The 27,445-nt window shown below is 43.1% G+C and overlaps 1 protein-coding gene across 1 annotated transcript; it reads right to left on the minus strand.

Moving 5' to 3' along the window:
* Positions 1–10,597: 10,597 nt before the first annotated feature.
* TM4SF4 (transmembrane 4 L six family member 4) lies at positions 10,598–22,254 on the minus strand. Its single transcript, XM_006115931.4, has 5 exons — positions 21,850–22,254; positions 21,495–21,584; positions 18,437–18,570; positions 11,760–11,949; positions 10,598–11,045 (listed from the first exon to the last, which is right to left on the minus strand). The coding sequence occupies exons 1-5, from the start codon at positions 22,021–22,023 to the stop codon at positions 11,028–11,030; spliced, it is 606 nt and encodes a 201-aa protein (XP_006115993.1). The 5' UTR covers positions 22,024–22,254; the 3' UTR covers positions 10,598–11,027.
* Positions 22,255–27,445: the final 5,191 nt, after the last annotated feature.

Consider the following 27,445-nt stretch of genomic DNA (forward strand, 5'->3'; position numbering starts at 1 on the left):
TTTTTGTTCTGTATGTTTTTATTATTATATCTCTGGTGGATTTTAGAACTTGTTGAGCCCTGTATAACTACACTTGGAATAAAAGCTCTGTGGATAGAGATGACCTGTATTGACCATTCATTGTTTAGACTAGTACTGAAAGTGTTCTAACTGCAATCTTGTGAACTTAGCCTTCCCTAATTTCCAGGTCATATCTCCTGCAGTCAGGTATGAGAAATATCACCCCTGTCAAATCAGTTGCTGTACTCAACACATATGAGAGCAGAGCTAACCCTACGTCTATTCTGGCAGCTTCTTGCGGAAGAACAGTCGTTCTTCGGCAAAAACTTGCCGGCTGTCTACACTGCATGAGCATTCTTCCAAAAGTAAATTTACAGTACAGCGTTGTAAAACAGGGCTTCTTCTGGAAGAGTTATTCCTCTCCCCATGAGGAATAAGCTCTCTTACGCAAGAACTCTTCCAGAAGATGCCAGTGTAGACAGGCAACATGAATTTCTTGCGCAATAAGCCCCTATGGTTAAAATGGCCATCAGAGCTTTCTTACGCAAGAGAGCATCTACACTGCCATGGATGCTCTTGTGCAAAAGCACATGGCAGTGTAGACACTCTCTTGTGGAAGAGTTTTTGCACAAGAACTCTTCTACAAAAGAATTCTTGTGCAAGAAGGTGCCAGTGTAGATGTAGCCTCAGGGTATGATTATACTACAATAAAAGACATGTAGCACAGCTGCTGCGGGCCTAGCCCAGCTGACTCAGGCTTGCAGGGCTATACAGTTGCAATATGGACATTTGATCTAGGGCTGGAGCCTTGGCTCTGAGACATTCCCCCGGGAGCCCCTCACAGGTGGGAGGTTTTAGAGCCTGAACTCCTGCTACAGCCTGAATAACTATGCTGAAATGTTATAGCCCCCAGCCTGAGCCCTTCAGCTAGCTAAGGCTCTGAGACTGAGGACTTGTCTCCACTCTGAGGTGGATTGATGCTGTAGCGATCGACCCACCAGTGGACTGCTGCTGACTTAGTGAGTCTAATGAAGACCCTCTAAATCGACCACCCAACCACTCTACTGTCGACTCTGATATGCCAACAGAACGAGATGTGTAAGGGGAGTTGACGGGAGAGTTTTTTGTGTTGGCTCCCCACAGTGTGGGCCCCATGGTAAGTAGATCTAAGCTACATTGATTTGAGTTAGACTTCTAACGTAACTCAAATTACGTAGCTTAGATCTACCTGTCCTTATTGTGTAGATCTGCCCTCAGTGCCATGGTCTTTTTATTGCAGTATAGTCATACCCTATCTAAAGTTTAGAGAATATGCTCTAGTATAGTTACAGTGGGAGATATCACTTAGGTAATAACAACAGGCAGATTAATTTATCTTTCCTTCCTAATTAAGAACAGAACCAAGTTCCTGCACACAGAATATTAGCACACATGCCTTGCCTCTCATAAGTATGCTGGAAAATGGAAAGGTGCTAGCGTGTAACCTTGTTTTGAGAAGTGTGTGTGTTAATTCAAGAATATTAATCCTGTTTCTTTGGCAGAAACCTCAAGTATGTGTTTGCTCAATAAGGTCTTTCAGCTGGTGCTTGGCAATGCCAAGTCACATCTTGAAGGGTATCTTTGCTTTAGTTCCATATTAGGCTGCATTGCTCAGGGCAGATTACATCTTCTGTGTCTTCTCATGACAGACCTGTTATAAAACTCTTTATCAGTAATTTCCCAAGACTATGATCTCTGAGAAAGGGTCAATATTTTGGCCTTCCCAGATTGGGTTCTATGCTTGCTTTTCATCATCTGCTTTACTGTAGCCATACCAAGAAAATAACATCACACATGAGAAACCTGCAAGGGATTCCATGGAAATGCTTTGCCTCTGTACAACTGGTAGTCCCATGTTTGCCTTGAGAATCCTAACTGGGTGTGCTTATTGCTGCAGAGATCATGCCTAGGGAAACTTTGAAGACATACCTGTGAATCTTGCATTTTAATTGGAATCTTTCCTATCAGAGCCTCAAAGCTCATCTTTACCTTTAGCTTCAACAACAAAGCTTTTAGCTGTTTCATATTAAGCTTTTAAAAAAAAGAATGATCAAGTTTGATGACCAGAATTGCACATAATGCTTCCAGTAAGGTCACACAGAAAAACCACTTCTTAAGTTTTGTCAACACTTCTAAAATGAAAGCACTGCTGCTATAAACCACCTCCACAAGGGGAGTAACTAACAGCACTGGGAGCCCGTTTACACTGGCCCATTAGAGCTCTATAACGTGCTGCTCTTGCGGAGGCGTGGAATTTTTTTCACACCTCTGAGCTGGAAAGTAGCAGTGCAGTAAAGTAGCAGTGTAGACTTAGACTTAGGCCACATCTATACTTACCGCACCGGAGATCGATCTTCTGGCGTTCGATTTAGCAGGTTTAGTAAGGACCTGCTAAATCAAACACTAAGGGCCCCTGCGGTCAGCGCTGATACTCCTCAATTCACAAAGAGTAAGGGAAGTTGAGGGGAACGTTTGCTCCAATTAAGCTTCACACTCTGGAGATGGCACCAAGCTTGGCTTAAGGTATGTTAACTCCAGCTACATTATTTATGTAGATGGAGTTAAGTCCCTTAAGATGACCTTCCGAGTCTAGTATAGACCTGACCTTACTTTCTTTGCATGGACTTGCTGCCTGCAGTACACCTATTTTCAGATTTCCTGACAAGAAAACCAGACTAATCACAGGTCACTTCAGGACTTCTCTTCTTTGTGGCCTCATGGGTAGGACCAAGCTCTCTGCTCCTCCATGGTTCTACTGAGTGTCCCTTTCACAGCTGTGCCACTTGCAGCCTTGGCTCCTGTATTTACAACACTGAAAGAAAGGGCTGAGGTTTCAGAGTTGGTTCTGCATGTCTGCCTCAGGAAGAAAGGCAGATGTTCAGTCGCCATGCACTGCTTCTTTGAACAGAGATGGGGGACAAGAGAGCTGCCTGCCAAGTTGGGGATAAGTGTAAAAAAGGAAAAAGAAAAAGGCTCCTTTTCCACCCTTACTTACCCTACCCACCGGTCCGTCAAAGCATTGCCCTCCCACTCATCTCTGAGAGTCACATGAAAATGCTCCTTCAATGGAGCATTCAGGCCCCAAACTAGTTCTTTTCAATTTACTCCTGTGCTGTCTGCACATGCAAATTTTTGCCTCACTTTCATTCCCAGAACTCAGCTTCTCACCAGAGGGCACCAAGTAATTTCTTTGCAGCTACGTCTGACTTGTGGGCACGAGACAAGAAGCCACCCTCCATGGACCAGCATGGGCTGAATGTTCAGACTAAAGCTTGGGCAGATGTCAGCAGCACATTAACTTGAGGGTTGCTCTGCTGCCATGTTTAGCTTGGTAATTTTCTGGCTTGGGTTGCAGTCTCCAGGGGAAAACAAAAGGAAGGAAGAGAATGGAAAATGTAGAATGTGTGACTGCAGAAGAGCAAGTCAGAGTGGAAGGGACTAGTCCGTAAGGGCTGAGCATGGCCATATGATGTGAGACCCGGGGAGTCCCCTATTGCCAGAGAGCCTTTGTCTCGCATCTCTGATGCTTAGATCATTTAGGGGCCGTTTCCTCTTCCTTATTGCATTCACCAAAAAATGGTTTTTAAAACATTTATTTAGGCTGTTGCGATATGTTAATTATTGGGTGCCGCTGGGTTTACTAGTTGGATCGTGACAGTTCCTGTCCACTGAAAAGGCTGGGGTATTTTGTTTTGTCATTTGAATAGTGTTCTTGCCGCCTGAAAGACTTCCAAGGAAGTTTCTTGGGAACTGAGTCATCCTGGCATGTCTTTACCCCACACTCTGTTCTATCACACTGTTTTATTCCTGGGGATGGTTATGATACATATTTGCTTGTTGGTCATAGGTGACCTTAGGTGGTCATAGGCGAGGCTGTCAGGATGTGAGTATAACATACGCTTTAAGTGTAATTTCTTCTGCAGAAGTCCTTTTGCCAAGATAAAGTAATTACAGGTAATATCATATGCTGCTGGGCACTGCCACAACCATTAACAATTCTATGTTGGGAAAGGATCACCAGCTAGTAGCTGCCAGACTTCACCAACAGGCTACATATGTATTTTTGCGTGACAGCCATGTATTTTGCCATTCTATTAGGATCACTTGCACCGCAGTGGCTTTCAGCTCCTATGCTGGGAACACCGTGCCAGGAGCACCTCCTTACACGTTTACATTTCATGATGGAAGTGAGCCACATTTCAGCACAAGGGGCTGCAAATGCCAATAGCAAGAGCAGTGCCTGGGGAGAAATAACAGTGGATTGTTGATGCTCTTAGATGAAGGTTTTACAAAAACGCCCCCCTCATATTCTTCTCCCTGGGGAGCACTTCTGATTCCAGTTCGATTTCATATTGTGGGCTATATTCTCTCCTCTCATGGTCTGTGGTCTTTGACATCTCTGCAGGTTAAAATTCCTGACGTTTCAGAGCTATTCTATTCTAATCAGGTCCTTACTGCATGCCCAGCACCAGGGTATCCGCACCCCATCTCCATTCAGGGCTAGGGGCTTGTGCCCATGTTGTGTGAATAGAGAACCCATCCACATAGATCTCATGAACACAAGTTCAATCCCTAGCTCCTGCAGCTCTCTGGCAGTTCACTTGTTGCCCGCTGCAACCTACGTCTCTCCCTGAGCAGGCTATGTCCACACTTGCAGAGTCTTGGCGCTGTCAGTTTCACCAGTGATAGTGAACTGGTAAAAGCAAAGTGCTGGTTTGAATACTGACGTATTTACACAGGCATCAGGAGTGTTTACATTGGCAGCCTTTCCCTCACGAATGAGGCCACCTCCTTGAGGGCAGCTATCCCACGGTGCAGCTTTCTCCATTTGGATAGGTCTTTTGGGAAGGTGGATGACAATGAGCCAGAAGCATCCCTGGGTCCCTGCACAGTCCCCTCTCTCCAAACACTGGTCAGCTCCAGTAGCTCAGCATTGCTCGAAGAAGCAGGGAATTGTTTGCTCCATGGAGCAGCCATTGTCACCTGGTCAGATGATAAGTGAACAATTGCCAAGAAAACTGGAAGAGGAATTTCAAAGTTCTGGGGGGGTTACAGGAGGAAAATTGGAAGTCTGTTTACCGAGCAGCAGAGGTGCTGCCCAGAGTGGTCACCTAAGCATTATGGGATATCCTGTAGAGGCTGAAAGCTATATAAACAGGAAAAACATGTCTTCATTTGCACATTGCCACAAAAGTATCACACATAAGAGCTGTACGCCTCTTGTGGAGGTGGTTTTCTTTTTACAGTGAAACTTAAGTGTTTGCAGTGAAACGTAAGAGTAGGCATGCCCTACTGCTACATTAGATTCCCAGGAATCAAGGCTCTGTAAAATAAGAACATTAGCCTGTTCTAACAGACTTGAATGACTTGAAACTGATGCTATTGCTAGCCATGGGCATTTTAAAGTTGGAATGAGTATCTTTAAGGGAGTAATTGTTTCCTCTTAACTTCTGAAACAAAACGTCTGAAAAGACTCACCAATAAAATTATATATAGACCTCCTGATAAATGGCACTATGTTGATTATTGTATTCAGCTTGGTGAACCCGGAGAACTAAATGCAAAGGGGGAGGCATAGCATTTGGCCATCCAGGGGCACCAGCCTCATAACACGGAGCTTGAAAGTTAAACTCAGGTCACTAGAGTTAGACTGTTACAAACTTCTGCACCAGCTAGCGACTGGCTACTGAGCTCACTTATACATGCCAGTTGTGTTCATCATCAGATTTTTTAATGCTCTGCCAGCAGTACAGTTGAGTTTCCTTTAAATAAGGCATTTTACATACATTGCCACCTACTGGTGGCACAGTATAATTCAGCTTAGTATGCCATTACACTACAGGGTCAATGAAACTCAAGAGCCCAACCAGTAATCTGAGGCTATGTCTACACAGTGGCGCTATTTCGGGATACCTCTGGTATAGAAATATAACAGGTTCGCTATTCTGACGTCCCTGTAAACCTCATTGCACGAGGGATAAGGAACGTTTTGAAATAGTGCCATATTTTGAAATTTGGCATTGTGTAGAGACAGTGCCAAATTTTGAAATAAGCTATTTTGAAATAACACTGAAATAAGCTATGCAATTAGCATAGTGCAAATTGCTCAGTTTATTTCGAGGTAAGGGTGCTGTGTGAACGCACCCTGAGTTATGAAATATATTTGTGCATTTCCCTTTTGATAAATGTTTCCCATTACATGAATCCAAACTACTCCCTTCAGCATCCTAGTCAGTCATTCACAGGGCAACCAATGTTTCTGAAAAGATTAATCTTGATTCAGATGGCTATAAAATCTCAGAGACTCCACCATTAACTAATAGTGATGAGTTCATTCTTCTGTTGGCTGTCTGGGTTTCTGCATTCTCATTGCACTGTACCATTTGTATGATATCATTTAAATGCTTTCAGCCACTGTGTAATGATTGTAGGGTATAAGCTGTCAGTGTGTCTCCAATTCTGTGCTCCCATATTACCCACTTCTATCACTGCTCTTTCTTTCTGCCCCTAACTTCTTTTATTCTCATCTCATAGTTCTGTCTATGTCTGAAATAAAATCTGCCCATCCCCTTCTGCGCCTTAATTTTTCTTGGCACTTTGCCTCTGTTTTCATTGATCAGCCCCCAAATGTTACTGAATTTACATTAGAAACAAAAAGGTATCGTGAGGTGAACTACACCAAGGGACTGCCACTCGTGATATATGGAACGAGGCTGCAAGAAACATGGATACTGTGTTCCCTTAGAAATCCAAAGTCAGCTGGTCCAACTGTTCATTATCCATGTCCTGTAAGATTGATGCTCTCCCCATGACAGACCCACACATGATCAAATGCAGCTCTGATTACAAAAGGAAATGTGAGTGTCTTGTCTTAGCTCACATGACATAATTATTGCACAATTGGGCTCAATGGAAACTTATGCTCATGATGAACTAGTTATTTTAGACAGCATCTGCACCTTCCTGTTGGCTATTCATTAGTGCATCTCAGATTTATATTAATGGCATTAAACATGTGCACTGTGCAGTTACCAATCTCATTTCAGATCACAGATAAGACACATTCTTTGCTCCCAAGACAAGCCCTATCAGGCATAGGACAGCTGTTAACCTTTAATGAAAATATACGTGTAAGATAGTTACATCAACAGGTGCTAGGGTAAAAGATGGTATCACATTCCATAGTCCCGTAGAGGAGCAAATGGATGCAGCAGCTGTTTTCAGCTACCTTTGATGCCATCATTTTATAACTGCTTGTGCAATGCATTATTAAGGCCCCTTTTTATTAATACCAGTCACAGTACATGCATGCTGCCCTATTTGACATCTTTGTGACCAGCTTACCAAGGTTCCGTGCCTGCAAGGCCATGAAGTCCTATATATACCTACGGTGTAGCCTACATAAGTAGTATTCTCTGTAAGACAAAGGGCACAGAATGGTGGTTTCAGGAAGACAGCCCTACATAAAAAGATGTGGCTGAGATTCAGAAAACCTAAGGGACTGAAATTTTTTGGAGGAGTCCCCAGTCCTTCTTTTCCCTTCACCTCATGGTCAACAGGTATAAGTTAGGTTCTAACTGTGGTTTGTTTGGGTTTTTTTGTTGTTGTTTTTAATTATCACTTTCCAAGCATGTTTACTCTTTCACTTGTAGAAATAGAACTAGCAGACTCTTGTTAGGGGGACAAGGCAATATGCCATGTTTATTGTGATGGCAGAATTCATTTCATACCCCTAACAAGAGTCTGCTAGTTCTTGTTTATCTACTAAAATTATCCACCACACATATACACAGTTCTACAGATGGGATATAATTACCAGCCTCAGTTGCTCATGCTATTTCACTGGTCATGTCAGTGCGCACTGATGCTCCTGGAGGATGATTGTAGAACCAAAAGCCCCAATGCTATAATTTTGCACTCATCTTTTTATGTTTTAGTCCATAGCTCTTGTGCTGTCCCACTGCCCCGGGACATTGTATGACCATGAGTCCTCAGTTTGCAGCAGATGGGACTTTGATCTTTTCTTGATGGAGCTTTCCTCACTCTCTTTCTTGAGTGGGTTCTTTTGCAGGGCTCACTTGCATTGTTCTTCAGCCATCAAGGTGATGCTGGCAGCTGGTCTCCAGAGAGGCTGGCTTCAGGGAGTTATTCCTTCTCACACAGATTCTGCACCTCCCCCCCGCACACACACCCTAACTTTAAAAAGGTACAAAGTTTAAAATGGGGTTTAAGTTACAAAATGGTTAAAATGGGGGTTTCAGTTACTATATATATATATATATATATATATATATATATTGTCAGCACTATTACTTTACAATGGAACAGTTGAACATAAATTCCAAGTATGAACCCAGTTATTTCCCTTTGACCCAGGATCTTAGCTATGCCTTACAGGTTCCCACCAACTATTTGCCTGAGAGACATCCTGCTCCAGAATCTGCCATAGGTGATAATAGAAGTCCAACCACTTCCAAGTGAGCACCCTGCAGGCTTGTTGATCAGTCTCAGCTGATCAGTCACAGGGGGAGTGTTTCCAAGCTGGAGAGATCAAAAAAACATTAGTCAGATCTCTCCAAAATCATGAGATTGGCAAAAAAAGCCCTAACCTGAGGCATATGCTTGCAGGAGAGGGCTCAGCAGGGTGTGTGCAGGAGATGGTATGGTCTCTGGGGTGCGATTACCTCCAGTGGCTCCTGTAAGTAGCCTCTCCAGCTCTTTGGCACAATGGCCGAGGGGCTCTGTGTGCCACAGCCCCCATCTCCCAATGCCGCCATCATTGACTGTGTTTCCCAGCCAATAGGAGCTGTAGATTTGGTGCTCAGGGTAGGGGCAGAGCACAGAGCCTCTGTGGCCACTCCTACATCTAGGAGCTGGTCATGCCAATTACTTCTGAGAGCTGCTCACAGCCAAGGCAGCCAGGGAGCCTGCCTTAGTCTCACTGTGCTGCTGACCTGACTTTTAATGTCCCATTCAGCAGTGCTGACTGCAGTGGCATGGGGGGGAGGGGCAGTTGCTGCCAAAAGTTATGTTGCATGGAGGCGGTGGGGGAGGGAGGGGTTGCTTTTTGCTGGTTCAGGTTTCCCTGTAGCAGTCACTTGCAGTCCAGCCTCCGTGCCAGAGCCCGCAAATGCAGGGGACACCCGCTACCCCCTACACTCCTGTCCCACTCGCTAACTCTGCCGCGGTGCCTCTCAGAGGAGGGGGCTGCTGCACGCTCCGTCGCCTCAGGCCTCCCACAGCTCCTGGTCTCTCCCTTCCCCATTGCAACATGTGCATCACCTACTTCCTGCTGTTCCCCTTTGTCACATTTGCCAGCAAACAGCTCAATACTTATTATAAGCTGGAATACCATGGCTAATATGGTGGAGTTTGGCACCTGTGACTTCAGGATTTGGCCTATACGAGAGAAGCATCTGAGGGTGGTGCTGCTCTCCTATGACCATCATGCAGAGTTGTCACTATCTTTGCAGCTATCAATTTTGCCTTTTTCAAGTAGAATAAAGGATGAGTCTTCAGAGTAGGCCTCCATCCCCATGTGTTGACTTCATTGGTTGATTATCTACATCTACCATGCACATAGAAGGGTGACAGCAGCAGGCTCTGATCTAGATCTCTTGAGCAACAATAGCAATGCAACCAGGAAGCAGGGGTTGCACTAGTTGGTTCTGTCACAAGTTCACTACTATTGTTAGCCAGATCAAAAGTTGCTCAGGTGTGTCTGTGGTTATACCTCTGATAGCAAATAGTGAGTGATTCCAAGGCAGGGATGGGGAACCTCAGGCCCAGGGGCTGGATGTGGCCCTTAGCTTGCATGGATCCCCGGGGCTGGAGCATACAAAAGTTACTATGTTCTGGTGTGCGAGGGGATTGTGGGGAGTGCCCTTCTCCTTCTCTGGTGGGGGCTACATCAGTGAGAGTTTGTTTTGTTTAGTTTTGTTCTTTTGCTTCACACTTGTGTGAGGCACCAAACTGATTTTTCTGTGGGGCAGCAGCCCCCTAACCCAAAAAAGATTCCCCACCCCTGCTCTAAGGCAATGTTGGACTGAGTAAGGTCATCATCATTAATTGCTATGCATTTTCCTTTTGTTGTTGTTGTTGTTTGTTTAATTCCTCATATGAATCAGGAATAACTTGGGGACTTAGTAACACGATTGTACGCTACACCACTCAACATTCTTGCTGCTATAACCCTTGTATTTATATATGCAGTAATCACGTTTAAAAAACAAGTAGGCCTGCAGCATTTTAGAGACTAACAAATATATATATATATATATATATATATATATATATATATATATATAGTATCATGAGCTTTCATGGGCCAAACCCACTTTTTGCCCACAAATGCTCATGATACTATATATATAGATATAGAGATTTTTTAGTCTCTAAGATGCTACAGGACTACTTATTATTTTTTAAAGTTACAGACTAACATGGCTACCCCCTAGACTAGTAATCATATTGTGTATGATTAGTGTCCAGCATTGATCACAGTCAATGAAAAGAAAAACCCTATTAGACTTCAAATGAACATAATTAATAACCGAAAGACATTTTACAAAGAGAATTTTAATGAGCTCAGGCCTGGACACAGAAATCTTCACTTTTCTATGTACAAACAAATCTAACTTTTAGTCAAAAGAAAGTTGTAGGTTTGTCGCATTGTTAGCAGCATTCATCAGTCGCCAATGAGAGATTATGAATGTCCAATCTGATGTAGCTTTTTTCAAATGGAAGCTGTTTTACAAAAATAAATATAAATGGAATAGCTAAGGAGCCACTTCATTCATTCTAACGTGGGATTTCAATGGCAGGAGAAAAGGGCCATCAGGGCTTTAGCACAATGGGTGAAATACCCTTCATAGACCTTCTTAGTCAGGGACAGTGCAGAGGAACACGGCTCACCATGGCTCACACAATAGATGTCCCTTTAAAGGGAGTCTCCTCGTACGATGAGATTTCTGCAATCCTTGTTCTCTTTAAACCGCTCCATTATCCTGGAAGAATAAAAATACAAAGGTTGCTTCTATTGGTTAATATTCCTGTGATTTTCGATTGATTTTATTATTATTTCACAAGCCCCATAGGAGGCTATTAGATAAGCTCTGTAGACATGTGGGTTGTTTCAATCTTTGGAACTTTTCAGAGACTCTGATTATGTTTTCAACAAGTGTGAGTGCTTTGGGGCTTTGAACTGCAATGGACTGCAGAACAAATTCTCCCAAGGCCGTGTTGGGCCTGTTCCAACAGCAGATTCAGGGCTGGCCTGAATTGCACCTACTGAAAAATCCACCTTCGGGCTGTTGTGCTGGTCGAGCTCACCAGAGCACTGTGGGCTTCACCCCTCACCAACCCCCAGCATACTGACATGCCCTGTACCTCATGAAGGCTGATAGTGATGGCAGAGCTGGCGCCACCAGCTTTGTGCCATTTAAGGATTCCCCTATGCCCAGGAAATCCCCAGTTGTACACTTTTTTAGGGGAGTTTTAATTTTTCTTTAAGCTACCAGAGCATTGCAAAGGGAACTCAACAGCACAGACAACCTGGCCCGGTATCTTTTAGCTCTACCACAGTATGTCACTGACCACAACATTAAAATCCTTTCCCTATAACACACTTGGGAGTTTTGCAATTAAATTGCATGGGGCAAGACTATTTACACCCAGCATCAATCCATGGACTCACATGAGGAAGACACAAATTTGCTTACCCCACAGCATCCACAACAGGTGCAGTCCCCACAGATTGTTCCCAATAGTCCATTGACAACCTGTATGGCACAAAGCACTGCTTGAATGCCACTCATGATCAGGAGTAAGGAAAAAAGGGTCAAATTCCAGGGGACAATATTTTCAGGTGATGTACACTGGGACCACAAGCTGTGATTGCCTAGATAATTCCTGTGTAAAAAGCAAAAAAGAATGAGCAAGACAATAGAAGTCAATCAGTAATGTAACACTAGTGTAGCTATTAGTTTGTTGTTGTAATCTGAAAAGTGAGTCATTGTAGCCACTTGACTCTGAAATTATACATTTCTGCTTGAGGAATAATGGAAGAGTTTTTATTTTCAAATAATGGCATTTATAAACATTGACATTATCTGACTACCACATGAAAAAGAGCAGGCAAAGAAAGAATAAATATGTTCTGACATCAATTAAATACTTCATTTAATTTTGTCAGGAAGGAACTGTCCAATAAGATGTACTAGAACTTTATATGCAGCTTGTTCACGCCAAATATATAGCTACAACATTAATAGTCAGAACTTCTGGTAGGGAAATGGATGACCTATCAAAAACAGACGGGAGTCAGGAGTCAGTATTGATTCTTGCTTATCCATATCCTAGATACCTTCACAACAAAAACTCACAAATGTAGACATCTTTGTGCATGCTGTTTGCAGTTGATATTGTTCTTTGCCAGGCGTGGGCAATAAGTGGCCCATGGGCTGGATGCAGTTCACTAAGGTTAGCCACTCGTGGGCCACTGGCATTTTATTTACCTGCACATTTTCAGGTATGGTTGCTTGCAGATTTTGTTGGCTGTGAATCATCGTTCTCAGGCAATAGGAGCTGCAGGAAGCGGTAGCCTGGTCCACACCACTTCCTGCAGCTCCTATTGGCCGGGAATGGAGATCTATGGCCAATGGGAGCTGCACTGGCCCCATACCTGCGGTCACGCAAGTAAATACTCACTGGTGGTCCAGAAGGGGCTAACTCTGGCGAATCACATCTGATCCATAGGTCACTTATTGCCCACCCCTGTTCTGTGCAATGAGTAGAAACTTAGTCTAGACAGCATGGTCTAGACAACAAACAAGGAGATGTGTTGGAGAAATAAAGGCTCAAAATAAGCAGAATAAAAACAAAGTATATAGGGCATGTAATTTCAAGAATGTGAGCACTGAACAGTTATCCATGAAACCAGCTGGGCAGGCAGTACCAAAAATGAAAAGTTTCAAGCATCAGGGGTTCCAGAGTCAAGTAAAAAGGGAAAATGGAGTATGAAATCAGAGTAAAGATATTAAATGCCTGGCTCAAATGTAGAGAGAGAAGTGGTGGAGTATGTGACAGCAAGCTACCAGGCTGAGTAAAAGGGGAAGTCTATAAAATGGCAGTTCATCCAGTTTGAATGTCTGGCAGTGAGTGTTGGACGACAAAGGAGAAACATGAACAATGATCTGTTTCATAGAAATGCAAATGTTGAGCTGGATGAGTGGTGTAAGCATGAAAAAGTTGTGCGAGGAATGTGTATGTTAGCAACAAAGTCAAAATAACAGCCACCATTGAAAAAATGAGGGGGTAGAGGCTCCCATGGCATGTGGGTCATGGAAAGCGCAGTCCTGAGAACAATGTGGGTAAAAAGGGCCAACTGATCAAGACCGAATGAAAAAGACAGCGGCACTGACCCGAGATGTGCTGGGATGTTATAAAAGAAGCATGTGGTGTGATTGAAGATACGGCATTGAAGAGTCTATGGAGCATTTTGGAGGGAGCAGTTTTGTAGAGTGGACACTAGCTGATGAGATTAAAGCAAGGAAGATGCTGAGAAGGACCATCAGATAAAACGCCAAAGCTATGTCTGTTAGTGATCACCCAGACTTGTATCTTTCTTTCTTTGCAGTGTATTTTAAGTGTTTTTCTTACTAAACAAAAGACAGGACTATGCAGCACTTTAAAGACTAACAAGATGGTTTATTAGGTGATGAGCTTTCGTGGGCCAGACCCACTTCCTCAGATCAAAGTGTAGAAGAAAATTGGCATGAGGAAGTGGGTTAGTCTTTAAAGTGCTGCATCGTCCTGTCTTTTGTTTCAGCAAGACCAGACTAACACGGCTACATCTCTATTACTATCTTACTAAACAGTTTCAGTTATGCAATTGTATGGCGCAGCCCTGACATCTAGTGGTAACATCAATACATGTAACATGTATATGCCTCTGAAGAGATACGGTTAAGATTGTATGGGGGGGGGGGAGCTTGGGGGATGAACAGGATTGCTGGGACAAAGGCAGTGTGGGGAATAGTGGATCTGTGCCCCTGGAAGGGGCAGGCCTTTGGGCAGAAGGGACAACAGCCAGCCCTCAATGCCGCCTGGACCACCCTGCCTCCCCATCTCCCACTGGCCCTCTGAATACCCAGAGTGCCTGGCATGGGGCTCTAGAGCACACAGCGTGAGGCTCCCATGGCGATTTAAAGGGGTCTGGGGCTCTGGATACTGCTGTAGTAGTAGTGGCCAGGAGCCCTAGGCCCTCTAGAATTGCTAGGCCCTGGAGAAATTGTCCCCTTTGCCCCTCCAGTATTGATAGCAAAAATCAGGAACAGGTTGTGGGCTACGAATAAAAATTCATGGGAGCCCGTGACCAATCCCTGACTTTTACTAAAAATACTCTGGGGTGTGAGGATCAAACAGAGCACGGCGTACAGCTCCTCCAGCCCAGCCACTGCTCCTGCATCAGGGTCTGATCACTGCTGCACCAGCCTGAGAGGAACTAACCCAGCCCTGACCACTACTGTGATGGTGGGTCACCAATGAGCTGTCCTGCTGGTCAAGTGTCGGTGACCACAATGGCCACTGCTCCAGTGATCCCAGGGCTGACCAAGGCCTCTGTTCTGGTGCCCATTGCTTCACAGACCTCACCTGGGGCTGGATGCTACTCTAGCCCTACCCCAGAAGTCACGGAAGTCCCATAAAGTCCCAGAATCTGTGACATCCAGGAAAGAATTGTACACTTAATCACAGGACTTCATTTTGAACATGAGGTGGGAGGGCCTAAATTCATCCTTCGTGTACATCCATTGCTCTCATTTCATCTCAGGGATAGATTAGAGAAATGTTATTGCTTTGAGTACCAAATTCTGACCTTGGATTAGAAGATGCCATTCTTATTGACTTTGGTGCTACAAAATGTTAAATTATCTTCAGTGGGAGTTGCAAACACAGAAACAATGGCAAATTTTCTGACCTAAATATTTTTCTGAATTGTTATGGTTTTACATTGTTATTAAAATAAAACAAAGGAAATTCTACTTACAAGGTTAAAATGGAATTAACATTTCTAACAAACCATCAAATGCTGCCAAGTCACCTCTATAGCTTCTCATGTGTACCTAGATAACACAGCAGCACAAACGCATCCCTTGCTGTTCTAACAGCCTGTCCCAAAGCCAGGCCCAGCCAAAGAGTGTGCAGGGCCCAAGGCAGCACGCTGAGCTGCACAGCTGCATGGCTCCCAGCTGGGTGGGCGGGGCCAGGAGCTGGGCAGCATGGGGCTCTGAATGTGCAGGGTCCAAGGGGCGACCTCGTCGCTCATCTTGCCCAAAGCCTGAAGCACAGCAGAATGATATAAAGAAGGGCTGGCCTCACTGACATTTTCTGGGCATGGCCAATTTCAGTCAATATGTGAAGGTTATTTCAAAACCTGGTTTGGGAGTTGTTTGTTGTTTTTTTTAACATTTCCTCTGGATACTCCTAATGCTCTGTTAATTCACAGAATAACAGTTTTAAGACCAGAAGAGATGTTTATACTAATCAAATTTGACCACCTGCATAGCACAGGCCTTAGATTTCATCCTATGATTCCTTCACCTTGACACCTTGCAGCTGAACATGAGCACACCACTCAGAAAAAGCTCCAGCCTTGGTTTAAAGATTTCAAGTAACAGAGAAATTAACTCATCTGTTCCAGGGGTTAACAGTCCTCACCGTTAAAAATGTGCATCTTATTTTCAGTTTGAACTTGGCTGACTTAAAATCCTGTCACGGTATCCAGGGATATGAACAAGTGACACATATGCATTACACCCAAGAAATTTCAACTGCATAGTGTGGACAACTTCCTCCAATTTCCATGGCCAGAATAAAATTACATAAAGACTAACTTACATATGAATAAAATCAGATTCAGATCTTAGATTCCCACTAAATCTAAAGATTAAAGATAACTTAGTCATATGCAGGGCCGGATTAATGGGGGGGGCGGGCTAGCCGGGCAGCTGTCAGGGCACCAACCTATGGGGAGCACCTGATTGAAGTGCTAAGGGGCGCTGTGCACCCGGGGCCGTGCATGTACCACGCACCCACTGCCCAGAACCCAACTATGGCTCGGTCCGGCACTGGTCATATGACTATAGTCTAGACAAGGGGGAGGGGAACTTTTTTTGTGTTGTGGGCTGCTGATCCACAGAAAAATCAGTTAGGACCACACACAAGTGAGAGTCAAAAAAATGACCAACCAAACCCTCACTGACGTGGCCCCCGACTGAGAAGCAGAGAGATACTCTCTGCATTTCCCTCGAACACCAGAGCCCAGGCTAGTAGATTGTATGCTCCAGCCACGCAGGGGGAGGATTCAAAGACTGGAGCAGCAGTGTGGGCTCCCCAATGCAATGGAGGGGGCCCCTGAGCTTTGGGAACCAGATCCTGGCAACTTGGGAGTTGCATCCAGCCCCTGGGCCTTAGGTTCCCCACCTCTGGTCTATCCCCACATACTGCTTTAAAAATCTAAGGAATAAACTGACAAGAAGTAAATGTATCTTAAATGGGACTTTCTGGAACCTCCAGTTTCAGCTGATATTCTTATTCTAGAACGGGTAGCCAACCCGCGGCTCTCAAGCCACATGCGGCTCTTTGCTTAAAGAAATGCAGCTCTTGTTAGTTCTGAGCCGAACTCGCTGGCTACGTCTACACTGGCCCCTTTTCCGGAAGGGGCATGTAAATTTCACTAGTCGTCGTAGGGAAATGCGCGGGGGATTTAAATATCCCCCGCGGCATTTAAATAAAAATGTCCGCCGCTTTTTTCCGGCTTTTAAAAAAGCCGGAAAAGAGCGTCTAGACTGGCCCCGATCCTCCGGAAAAAGTGCCCTTTTCTGGAGGCTCTTATTCCTACTTCAAAGTAAGAATAAGAGCCTCCGGAAAAGGGCACTTTTTCCGGAGGATCGGGGCCAGTGTAGACGCTCTTTTCCGGCTTTTTTAAAAGCCGGAAAAAAGCGGCGGACATTTTTATTTAAATTCCGCGGGGGATATTTAAATCCACCGCGGATTTCCCTACGACGACTGCTGAAATTTACATGCCCCTTCCGGAAAAGGGGCCAGTGTAGACGTTGCCCCAGACTGCTCATGGCCAGCTGCTCTACGCACGTGCCCCAGTGCCCGGAGGGAGAAGCACATGGTGGCGGTGGCTCTGGGACCCATGCTTTGGGTTAGAGTGTGGGTGGGATTTGGTTAGAGCGGTGTGTGGGGGGGGGCAGAGGCAGGGGTGCCTGGCTCTGGTGGAGGGGGAGGGCATTGGGTTACAGCTGGGGACTGGAAGTGCCTGACTCTGGGGGAAGGGGAGGGCATTGGGTTACAGCTGGAGGCTGGAAGTGCCTGACTCTGGGGGAAAGGGAAGGCATTGGGTTATATTGGGGGCTGGGAGTGCCTGGCTCTGGGGGAGGGGGAGAGGGAGGGCATTGGGTTAGAGCTGAGGGAGGAGGGGCTGAAGCGACTTAAACTCAAAGTCTTCATGGATGCAGAACAAGGCAGCCAACACAGATGTCATATTTAAATTCCAGGGCAAAAAAAGAACCAGCATGTACCTGGTTTACGTTATGTTTCTTTAAAGAAAATTAAAAGACTATTGTTTGTCAGGCTGAAGCAATTATTCTGAGATATGAGTCTCTCCCTTATTGTTTTTGAACCTCTCATATTTGCAGTCTGGGACAGACCTGAAATTTTAGAATTATATAAAAGTCATAATCTTCATAAGTAAAAGAAAAAAAAAAGGGAAACTGTACTAGAGATCAACAAGCTGGAGTGAAACAGGCACTTAAAATTGTGCTCTTTAACTTCTTGGTTCAGCTTAATTTTGAAAAACTCATAGGACATAATATGGCAGTAGTGTTAAATTTAAAATGCATGGTGGGGATGCTTTTTTTTAGTGAGAGAATGTTATTGTATTTTTAAAGGTTTTTTTTTTGTTTTTGTTTTTTTTTTGTAATTTGATGTTTGTTCCTCGTCAAGTTCTCTGAAGATCTATAGACTGGCCATGAATTTTTTAAATGACTAGAGACTTTTTTTTTGTTTTTTGTCCAAAATGTTCTGTAGTGTTATTTTTATCACTACATTTTGTGTACTATATCTATTTATCTATCTCTAACTGGTTGGCCACCCCTATTCTAGAATATTGTGTAGCTATGTAACAGTGCACAGCAATAGTAATGGGCTTCACACAACAGGCAGCCACACTGCAGTCGCAGTAATGTGATTGTGTGTGATTCCCTTTTTACACACCAAAATTAGAGCTAGAAATGACATCACAAACATCCTTATTGCAGTAGCACTTCACTGAGTGAATATATCACTTCTTTTCTAGGTAGCCCATGCATGGCACAGTGCCATTTCTTACCCATTCTCAAATGGATAGCTCCATTGATTTCCATTCTCACACTTAGGGCCTTTATTTATAGCAACTGCTGACACAATAAAGCAGTATCCAGCTCCCACAAGTCCAACTGCAGCAAATATGATAGAAGTAAACATCTGATGGAGACAGAAAAAGATGCCAAGTTATGCTTGACTGCTTACAAACAATTCAATGAATCCTGCTTAAGTGTAGTGCAGCCTCATCCCTGCTTCCCAAACAGTTAAAATAAATGCGTTATGTAGCTAGAGTCTAAAGTACATTGCATGTCTGCAGGCATTCCACTTCATGCTGCAGTTCTCATTGGCCCTTAGAAACCTAAACCAAGTGAGGCTAGAGTAGTGTTTGCATGGGAGCCCTCTGAGGAATACCTTGATACTACAGGTAGTGGGGTTTCAGTAATTGGCTTTCATCCCTGAATCAGTACTAACCCTGGGGTAGGGTGCCCCTCAAAGTTTTGTCAGATGAGATCATGGTCAAACCTGAAGTCCCAACCTTCTATGAAGGTGCTAGTGCTGCATTTTACAAGAGCAGAATTGTGAATTTTGGTGATCTGACCAAATTTCAGCACAGTGAATTATAGTCCACCTCCCTACATTTCCCCTCCCTTTCACATGTTTATTTCCTGTTGTGTAATTGTGCTCATCATAACCCAGAGCACAGCTGGCACCAACTCAGAGATGGCATTTTCAGTAAAGAGACCAAGGACTGAATGGACATGAGGTATGAACACCAATATTACACCACATGGTTAAGGCCTTTTTAGAACAGAGCTGAAATACATTGGTGGGAAAGTATATTGAAGCATGTACTTCTACTACTCATCTTGAGTCTGTTCTGTGGCAAAATGAGGACTTGCTTTTCCAAAGAGGTCATTCTGGCATTCTTCATGATGATAAAGGAGCCTTTTAAAACCCAAAAACTTTGCACTTCAAAAACATTGTGTTACCTTCATATAATCACATCTTTAAATCATTCCAGAACAATATTAATACCATCACATAAGCCTTGTGTTCAAATTAACACGAAAGGACAAATGCTGATCTCAATTATACCCATGCAATCTAGCTAAATTCAACCATGTTGCCTGCATGAAATGACAAAGCATGGCATGTATTTAACACTTCAAAATACGGGATAGATATAAAAGCTCTCCAACAGCTGAACTGAGTTAGGAAAATAAATGGTTGTGACAAAAAATGGGCAGTAAGATGTTGTGGCATGGAATGTGTGGCTTCTATGCTTAACTAACTCCCACCAGCATTAAGTTAACAATAAAGAAGAAATATTTCACTTAGACCCTGAACCTGCCCAAGGATCCACTAGTGCAACCCTCTGCACCTATACAGAACCTTTGTTAAAACAACAAGACTATGTATACCCCTGTGAGATTGTGCTAGTGGTTCTTAATGTGCACCCTGGGAAGAGGATGAGAGAGCAAACAATATGTGTAGTCACATTGCTTAATATGCTAATGGAAGGCATTCAGATTTGGAGTAATGGTTTTTTGGGTAGTTATTCTGGATTTACACTATGCTATTGCGATCAGAATCTGGCCCATTCTAGAGCACGGAATATGAGACGTGCAATTCTTCTACAAAGATTCTGGACCAAATTCTCTAGCCCGCTAAGGCTGATTTCCTTATATAGAAATATTCTCCTCCTGTACAAAGCTGATGAAGGTAGCTACACCATCTCCTATGATAGCTGGCCCACCCCTCCACAGAGCAAGATGGAGGAAGTGATATCTGAAATTAGAAATGAGCCTAAGCTAAGAAGTTCAGCTTCACATTTGGCTCCAGAGCTAAAATTCTTCAACGTCATCAGGGTGTTTGGAAGGGATCTGTATTTTTAATGTAGCCCATTATTGTAAAAGTTTGAACTGGACTGGGAATCCCAGCTCCCCAAAATGTGGCAGTGAAGCAGTGAAGGGATTTTCTGGCCAGACTCAGAGGAAGAGGGATGTTTGGACCTGCCTCCATTTGAAATACAGCATTTCCTGTCCCCTTACGAGACAGTCCTGCAAACTGCTTCTGTCCCCTCCCTATCCTTGGCACTGATACTGAGTACTTTTAAACTTCGTTGTGAGGTTCACAGTACTGCTTGAATCATATTTAGAAGCAACCAGTGTATATGCCCCACCTGCTGCCAGTCAGCTACCTTTCATCACACTGAGAGAGTAGGTGGGTGAGGTATTATCTTGTATCAGATCAACAACAGTTGGCGAGTGTGGCAAGCTTTTGAGCTTACACAGAGCTCTTATTCTTGTGCTCCTGTTCTTTGAGACCTGGAGAAGAGCTCTGTGTTGCTCAAAAGCTTGTCTCTCTCATCAACAGAAGTTGGTCCAATAAAAGACACTCTCTCACCTGCCCTGTCTCTCTAATATCCTGGGACTAACACAGCTACAACACCACTGCTTTCAGTGAACTGTTACTTTAACCTATTACTTTGCTGTTCTATGTTCTGTATAGCATCCCCTTTGAACACTTTCTTTAATATTATCGGGGCAGTTCTTATGATGTGATGTAGATTTGCTAAAAGGAAGAAATAAATGTACTATGGAAACAGCTGTAATATTTTTCAGAAGATCTGTATCACATATTGTGTAGCTTCTATAGTAGAGCTGTGCTCTGACTATAATGGAGCAAAAGACATTTGTCAAAAAAGAAAAAATAATAATTGTCCTATCGTCTAAGAAAAGCAAAATGCAGGTCTTTAGGAAATCGGTTATATTGATAGCCATGGTTAAAAAGCTATGTCATAGCTACAATTGTAATGCTTTTGGCATGCCAACAAGGCACCATGATAAAAGTGATTTGGCACTAGGAAGGGGTCTTGGTACAACATCTTGGCACAGCAATAATCCTTGACTTAAGGCATAAAGGAATAGCAGGATTTTGGACTTCATACTATGGACAACAAACACATGCACTACATGTTCACAATCTAGAACATCATAAATATAAATGGTCAGACATGATATAAATTTCATTGTATGTGACCTTTTGGCCTTTTTTTGGCCACCTCCTTCTTTTCCACTTACCGCAAACCTCTTCCCACAGCTTTCGTTACCACAGCATCCACAACAATCATTATTCTTAAGGCCCAAAAACACCAAGGCAGGAAAGATCATCTACCAACAATAAAAAGCACACTTCAGTGAGGTTGGATTAATCTTATGCTTTAACCCAGGGTCCTATTTTTCTTAACACTAAATGAATTTTTAAATACTAAATCAAAATAAGTTTTAAACTGACCATTTACTTTTAAACAAACAACACAATTAAGAGCCATTCACAAATCACTTGTCTTGTGTTTGAAGCACAGAGGAATTACAATAAAACCCAACTTTTTATTTTATAAAAGAAAAATAATATATTCACGATTTGTCTACTCACCAATACACCAGATCCCAAGATCCCTCCAAAGTACCAGACTTCTTCTGTGATATTTTCATTATTGTTGATGACTTTTCCTCCAGGGAAAAACAGCAAAATGTTAGCTAGTGTGCACAGCACAGCCAGAGGAATGAGGGTGATTCCAAGGCATTTGGCACAACCTCCGGTGCACATGCTTTCTAAACAAAATTACAGACTAAACCAAAGGAAAATGAAAACCCCTTCCCAGATTCTTGTCTGTGTTTTAAACAGGAGCGTCTCAGTGTAATTTGCAAAATCCAATTTTGTTTTGCCCTCGGGGCATTCAGCCTATGGTATGTTTCCTTGAGAGCAGTGGCAGTCTGTGAGGAAGCCAGTGCTCCAGATATTTATAAGCTCTCACTGCCATGATGTCAATTTTCTGAACCCCTATAAATGAGATTACATTCAGACCAACCTCTGATTTTACCATGACGACCAATAACCTCTGTTAATGTTCTACCAGCATGCATTAGACAGTCAGTTATTTGGAGTCTGATTATTGGAAAATACCTTGTTCAGTTCCGGATGGTCATTTTTGCAACACACTGTTCGTGCCCACACTGGAAAATAATTCTCAACTGTCATCGAAAAGAAAAAAATGTCATTGATCAGTTTGTGATGGCTAGATCAGCTGCAGTCAGGAATCCCCCAGTAAATGGCTTAGGATGGTCAAACTAATAAACATTTCTTATTTGGAAATATCATAAGATTGAGTGCAAAATCAAAACTGTATATAGTTCATGGATGTGTTTCAGCAGAAGTATTTATGTAAGCGTCTTTTGCAATTAGCACCCTGTAGTAATAGAGGGCATTTAGAAATGCTGCACTGAATTGCTTTATTTTTTGTGATTTCAATTTTCTTTATTGTCTTAAATGAGGATTTCTTAGAATCCGACACCACTCTGGTTACTCAAACAAAACTCACATGTAATCTGTTAGAGTTTGTCTGAGTGAAGACAATAACTATGAACCCTTTAAATAGAAACAGGCATTGAATCCTAATCCCGTAAGTAGAACCATGGCAGGAAGACTCCTGAGCTCATGAAGAGCTGCATTACCTTTGTCTGGGCTTCATGCAGACACAGATGTGCATCTGCCTAACAAGCCTTTGAGCTGAGATAATATTTATGGATAGTTATAATTCTGAAGTTGGTATGATTGTGTACTTGGGGTACCTTTCCCATTACAGAAAGAGTGATATGTAATATGTCCCCTCCACAGGACATTGGACCAGTCATAGGATTGAGAACTCCAAAATAATCTAACCCTGGTTTTACACAACACCCAGTCATGCTCAGAAAGGCTATCTGGGACTTTCTACACAGACCTCAGTACAGCTGCTGGTCTCTTTAGTTAAATACCAAGTGAGATCCATAGTCCATTGAAGCACATGAAAAGATCCCCTTTGATTTAAAATGTGTTTAGATCTGGCTCTAGCCCCTCAACTACATCCATGAAAATGTCAATGAAGCCATTGGGGTTTCCTGGGGTGTAATAGTGCAGAATTTGGCCCTTAATGTTTTCATTCCCACTCTAAGAAATCTAGCACACAGCAGGCTGTACAATGTACATATAGGATTTAGTCTACGTACAAAATGTGGTGGAACAAACCAAAGTGAGCAATGAATGGTCTTCAATGTGCCTCAAGTAAAAATAGACCTTGGGACCCTTTGATACATGTGCTGAGCTTCAGACTTTTTCCTTCACAATTAGACTCCACATATGTTATATGATTATTCCCCTCTGTGCACCTGGAGAGCAGCAGAGTTGAAAGTCCTGGACAGAGTGGTCACAGCAGGGCACTGCGGGATATCTCCCAGAGTCCAAGAGCATTGACTTTCACAGAGCTGCATCTCCACTGCTGTAAAGTAGATCATGCGAGGTTGAATTTAGCATTTACTCCTCGCGAAAAGCAGCAGTACCGAAATCAACTGTAGCAGCCCTTAAAATTGACAGAACGGGCTTGGTGGTGTGGACTCATTGTTTAGAAAATTGACCTAATGCAGTGAAGTTCGACCTAAACTCCCAGGGTTGACTAGGCCTAAGGGTGACATCTTAGATCTGAGATGTGTTCATAACAAGTACTGAAGTTTTTTTCATTCAAATTTCGCACAAGTTTTCTTCCCATAGTAGTGTTGGTATCTCAGGGATGCTTTAATATACATGGATGGCTGCTGACTGCAGAGGGCCTCAGCCAGTCTATCTTTTCAATTGCCAAGTCTCCTGCATCAGACTCCTGCAGGGCAAGAAGCAAAAAGGCCACTAACGATGTCTTAACACAAGCCAAAAGATTCCATAGGCAGAGGATGCTGAAGTGGCAGAATCTGTCAGTTTTAGGGCTGCTTTCACCATCAGAGTATTACAAGGTAGCTTTACCATACTGAGGGATCTGACCTAATATGCATAAAGAATGGTACTTTTTTTACAAAATCAAAAAACAGGTATTATTTCACATATGCTAAGCTTGACTAATTTCTATTTAAGCCCAAAGTTCTGATGTTAGAGATCTCTGTGGCTAAAGGTAATATTTATACAAGCAAAGGACAATTAACATGGGTGTGAGGGGGTATGGCAGGCTCACTGTAAGCTTCCCTACTATGATTCATTACTGACATACAACTCTGCTATTCCAACCTTTGCTTCTCCTTAAGCAGAGAGTGGGGTTTCTGGGTTCTACAGCAATACAAGGAATAAATAAAAATTACACATCATCATTATTCATTTTTAATCATTAGGGGTATGTCTACACTACCACCCTAGTTCGAAGTAGGGTGGTAATGTAGGCAACCGGAGTTGCAAATGAAGCCCGGGATTTTAATTTCCCGGGCTTCATTTGCATAAAGCCGGGCGCCGCCATTTTTAAATGTCCGCTAGTGCGGACTCCGTGCCGCGCGGCTACACGCCTAGGCTTCCTAGTCCGAACTACCTAGTCCGTGCCGCGTGTAGCTGTGCGGCATGGAGTTCGAACTAGGGTGGTAGTGTAGACATACCCTAACAGTCTTGATGGTAGTACTGAGCACAATCCTTCTTACAGTGATGTAGGTGGCAAAAAAATACTCCTCATTAATTCGAGGGAACAGTTAATTTGAGGGAAGGGTTTTGAATCAGACTACTATGTCTACACATGACAAGTTAATTCAGGATACCGGCATTTTAAATTGGCAACCGGCCACGAATATGCTAATGAAGCGTGGGATATTTAAGTCCCGCGCTTCATTAGCAACTTCGGTATGCTTCATTTGCCTCCTTAGTTCGAACTAGGGGGCAAGTGTAGACATACCCTTAAACATTGTTATCAGAGAATAATATTTTAATGCAACTTATGAATATTTAACCAACAAACTACATGGAAATAGGGCACTCTTAGACTGAAATAAGAATGTCTATACACAGACTTGTACCAAAATAACTAAAAGGGTGAATGACAGTTGGTTCCAACTATTACGTGGAGAAGCCCCCATACACCTTAGCAGACATGCTTGCCTTCTCCACCCATTTTGTATTCCATACAAACCACTTAATGGCAATGGACTGTATTTCAGCTTTCTTCAGGCTGGTTGAATAGCTACTGTGTTACAAACACACAGCTTGATTATTTGCATTAGTCCGAAATACCTAGCCAGTGTGAGCCAATGGATTGTGAAGCTGATGCAAACCACTGTTCATGATGGCTTATTGCAGTTAGCATCAGGCTGGGGTTTATATAAGTACTATGTGGAATTGTGAATACAAACTGAGAAGGACAAAACCAACCTGATCTCCTTTTTTGAGAAAGTAACAGATTTTTTAGATAAAGGAAATGCAGTGGATCTAATCTACCTCGATTTTAGCAAGGCATTTGATATAGTATCACATGGGGAATTATTGGTTAAATTGGAAAAGATGGGGATCAATATGAAAATTGAGAGGTGGATAAGCAACTGGTTAAAGGGGAGACTACAGCGGGTCATACTGAACGGTGAACTGTCAGGTTGGAGGGAGGTTACTAGCAGAGTTCCTCAGGGATCAGTTTTGGGACCATTCTTATTTAATCTTTTTATTACTGACCTTGGCACCAAAAGTGGGAGTGTCCGAATAAAGTTTGCAGATGACACAAAGTTGGGAGGTATTGCCAATTCAGAAAAGGATTAGGATATCATACAGGAAGATCTGGATGATCTTGTAAATTGGAGTGATAGCAATAGGATGAAATTTAATAGTGAGAAGTGTAAGGTTATGCACTTAGGGATTAATAATAAGAATTTTAGTTATAAGATGGGGACACATCAGTTGGAAGTAACAGAAGAGGAGAAGGACCTCGGAGTCCTGGTTGATCATAGGATGACTATAAGCCGCCATTGTGACATGGCAGTGAAAAAGGTTAATACGGTCTTGGGATGCATTAGACGAGGTATTTCCAGTAGGGATAAGGAGGTGTTAGTGCTGTTATACAAGGCATTGGTGAGACCTCATTTGGAATACTGTGTGCAGTTCTGGTCTCCCATGTTTAAGAAGGATGAATTCAAATTGGAACAGGTACAAAGAAGGGCCACTAGGATGATCCGAGGAATGGAAAACCTGTCTTATGAAAGGAAACTCAAGGAGCTTGGATTGTTTACCTTAACCAAAAGAAGGCTGAGGGGAGACATGCTTGCTCTCATTAAATATATTAGAGGGATAAATACCAGGGAGGGAGAGGAATTATTTAAGCTCAATACCAATGTGAACACAAGAACAAATGGATAAAAGCTGGCTATTAGGAAGTATAGACTCGAAATTAGATGAAGGATTCTAACCATTAGAGGAGTGAAGTTCTGGAACAGCCTTCCAAGGGAAGTAGTGGGGGCAAAAGACCTATCTGGCTTCAAGATTAAGCTAGATGAGTTTATGAAAGGGATGATTTGATGGGATAGCATGATCTTGGTAACTAATTGACCTTTCATTATCAGTGGTAAATAGACCAATGGAGGGATGATAGGAGTTACTATAGAGCACTTTTCCTGGGTGTCTGGCTGGTGAGTCTTGCCCACATGCTCAGGGTTCAGCTGATCGCCATATTTGGAGTCGGGAAGGAATTTTCCTCCAGGGTAGATTGGCAGAGGCCTTGGAGGTTTTTTGCCTTCCTCTGTAGCATGGGGCACGGATCACTGCTGGAGGATTCTCTGCATCTTGGGGTCTATAAACCATTTGAGGACTTCAATATCTGAGATATAGGTGAGAGGATTATTCCAGGAGTGGGTGGGTGAGATTCTGTGGCCTGCATTGTGCAGGGGGTCAGACTAGATGATCATAACGGTCCCTTCTGACCTTAAAGTCTATGAGACTCTATGAGACAAAAATCAGCTTCATACTCTTCCAATGTTGATCAAATGATTTTAGGAGCCACATTCTGCTCTCTTTTGTCCCCAGTGTAATCTATAGCTATTCTACAGATTTCAGTAGAATTACTCCAGATTTTCACCAGTATGTATGAGATCAGGATTTGGTCCTACCTTGTTGACTCTATTGGGAACTGCCAGATGAGGCCTTAATAAACAAGGCCTGGTCTTGTCTGTATGGATATTAAAGATACAGTGGCATTTTTTCTCCAACTATG

Source organism: Pelodiscus sinensis, chromosome 10, assembly GCF_052426305.1.
Source record: "Pelodiscus sinensis isolate ZL-2025 chromosome 10, ASM5242630v1, whole genome shotgun sequence".
Lineage (NCBI taxonomy): Eukaryota > Metazoa > Chordata > Testudines > Trionychidae > Pelodiscus > Pelodiscus sinensis.

Bases quoted from the DNA above. Each gene is read 5' to 3' on its own strand.
- TM4SF4 (XM_006115931.4), bottom strand. From the start codon at position 22,023: ATGTGCACCGGAGGTTGTGCCAAATGCCTTGGAATCACCCTCATTCCT. The intron at 21,585-21,849 runs GTGAGTAGACAA...TATTGTTGGTAG, and splicing joins TCTTGGGATCTGGTGTATTG to ATGATCTTTCCTGCCTTGGT. The intron at 18,571-21,494 runs GTAAGTGGAAAA...TGTCTCCATCAG, and splicing joins GCTGTGGGAAGAGGTTTGCG to ATGTTTACTTCTATCATATT.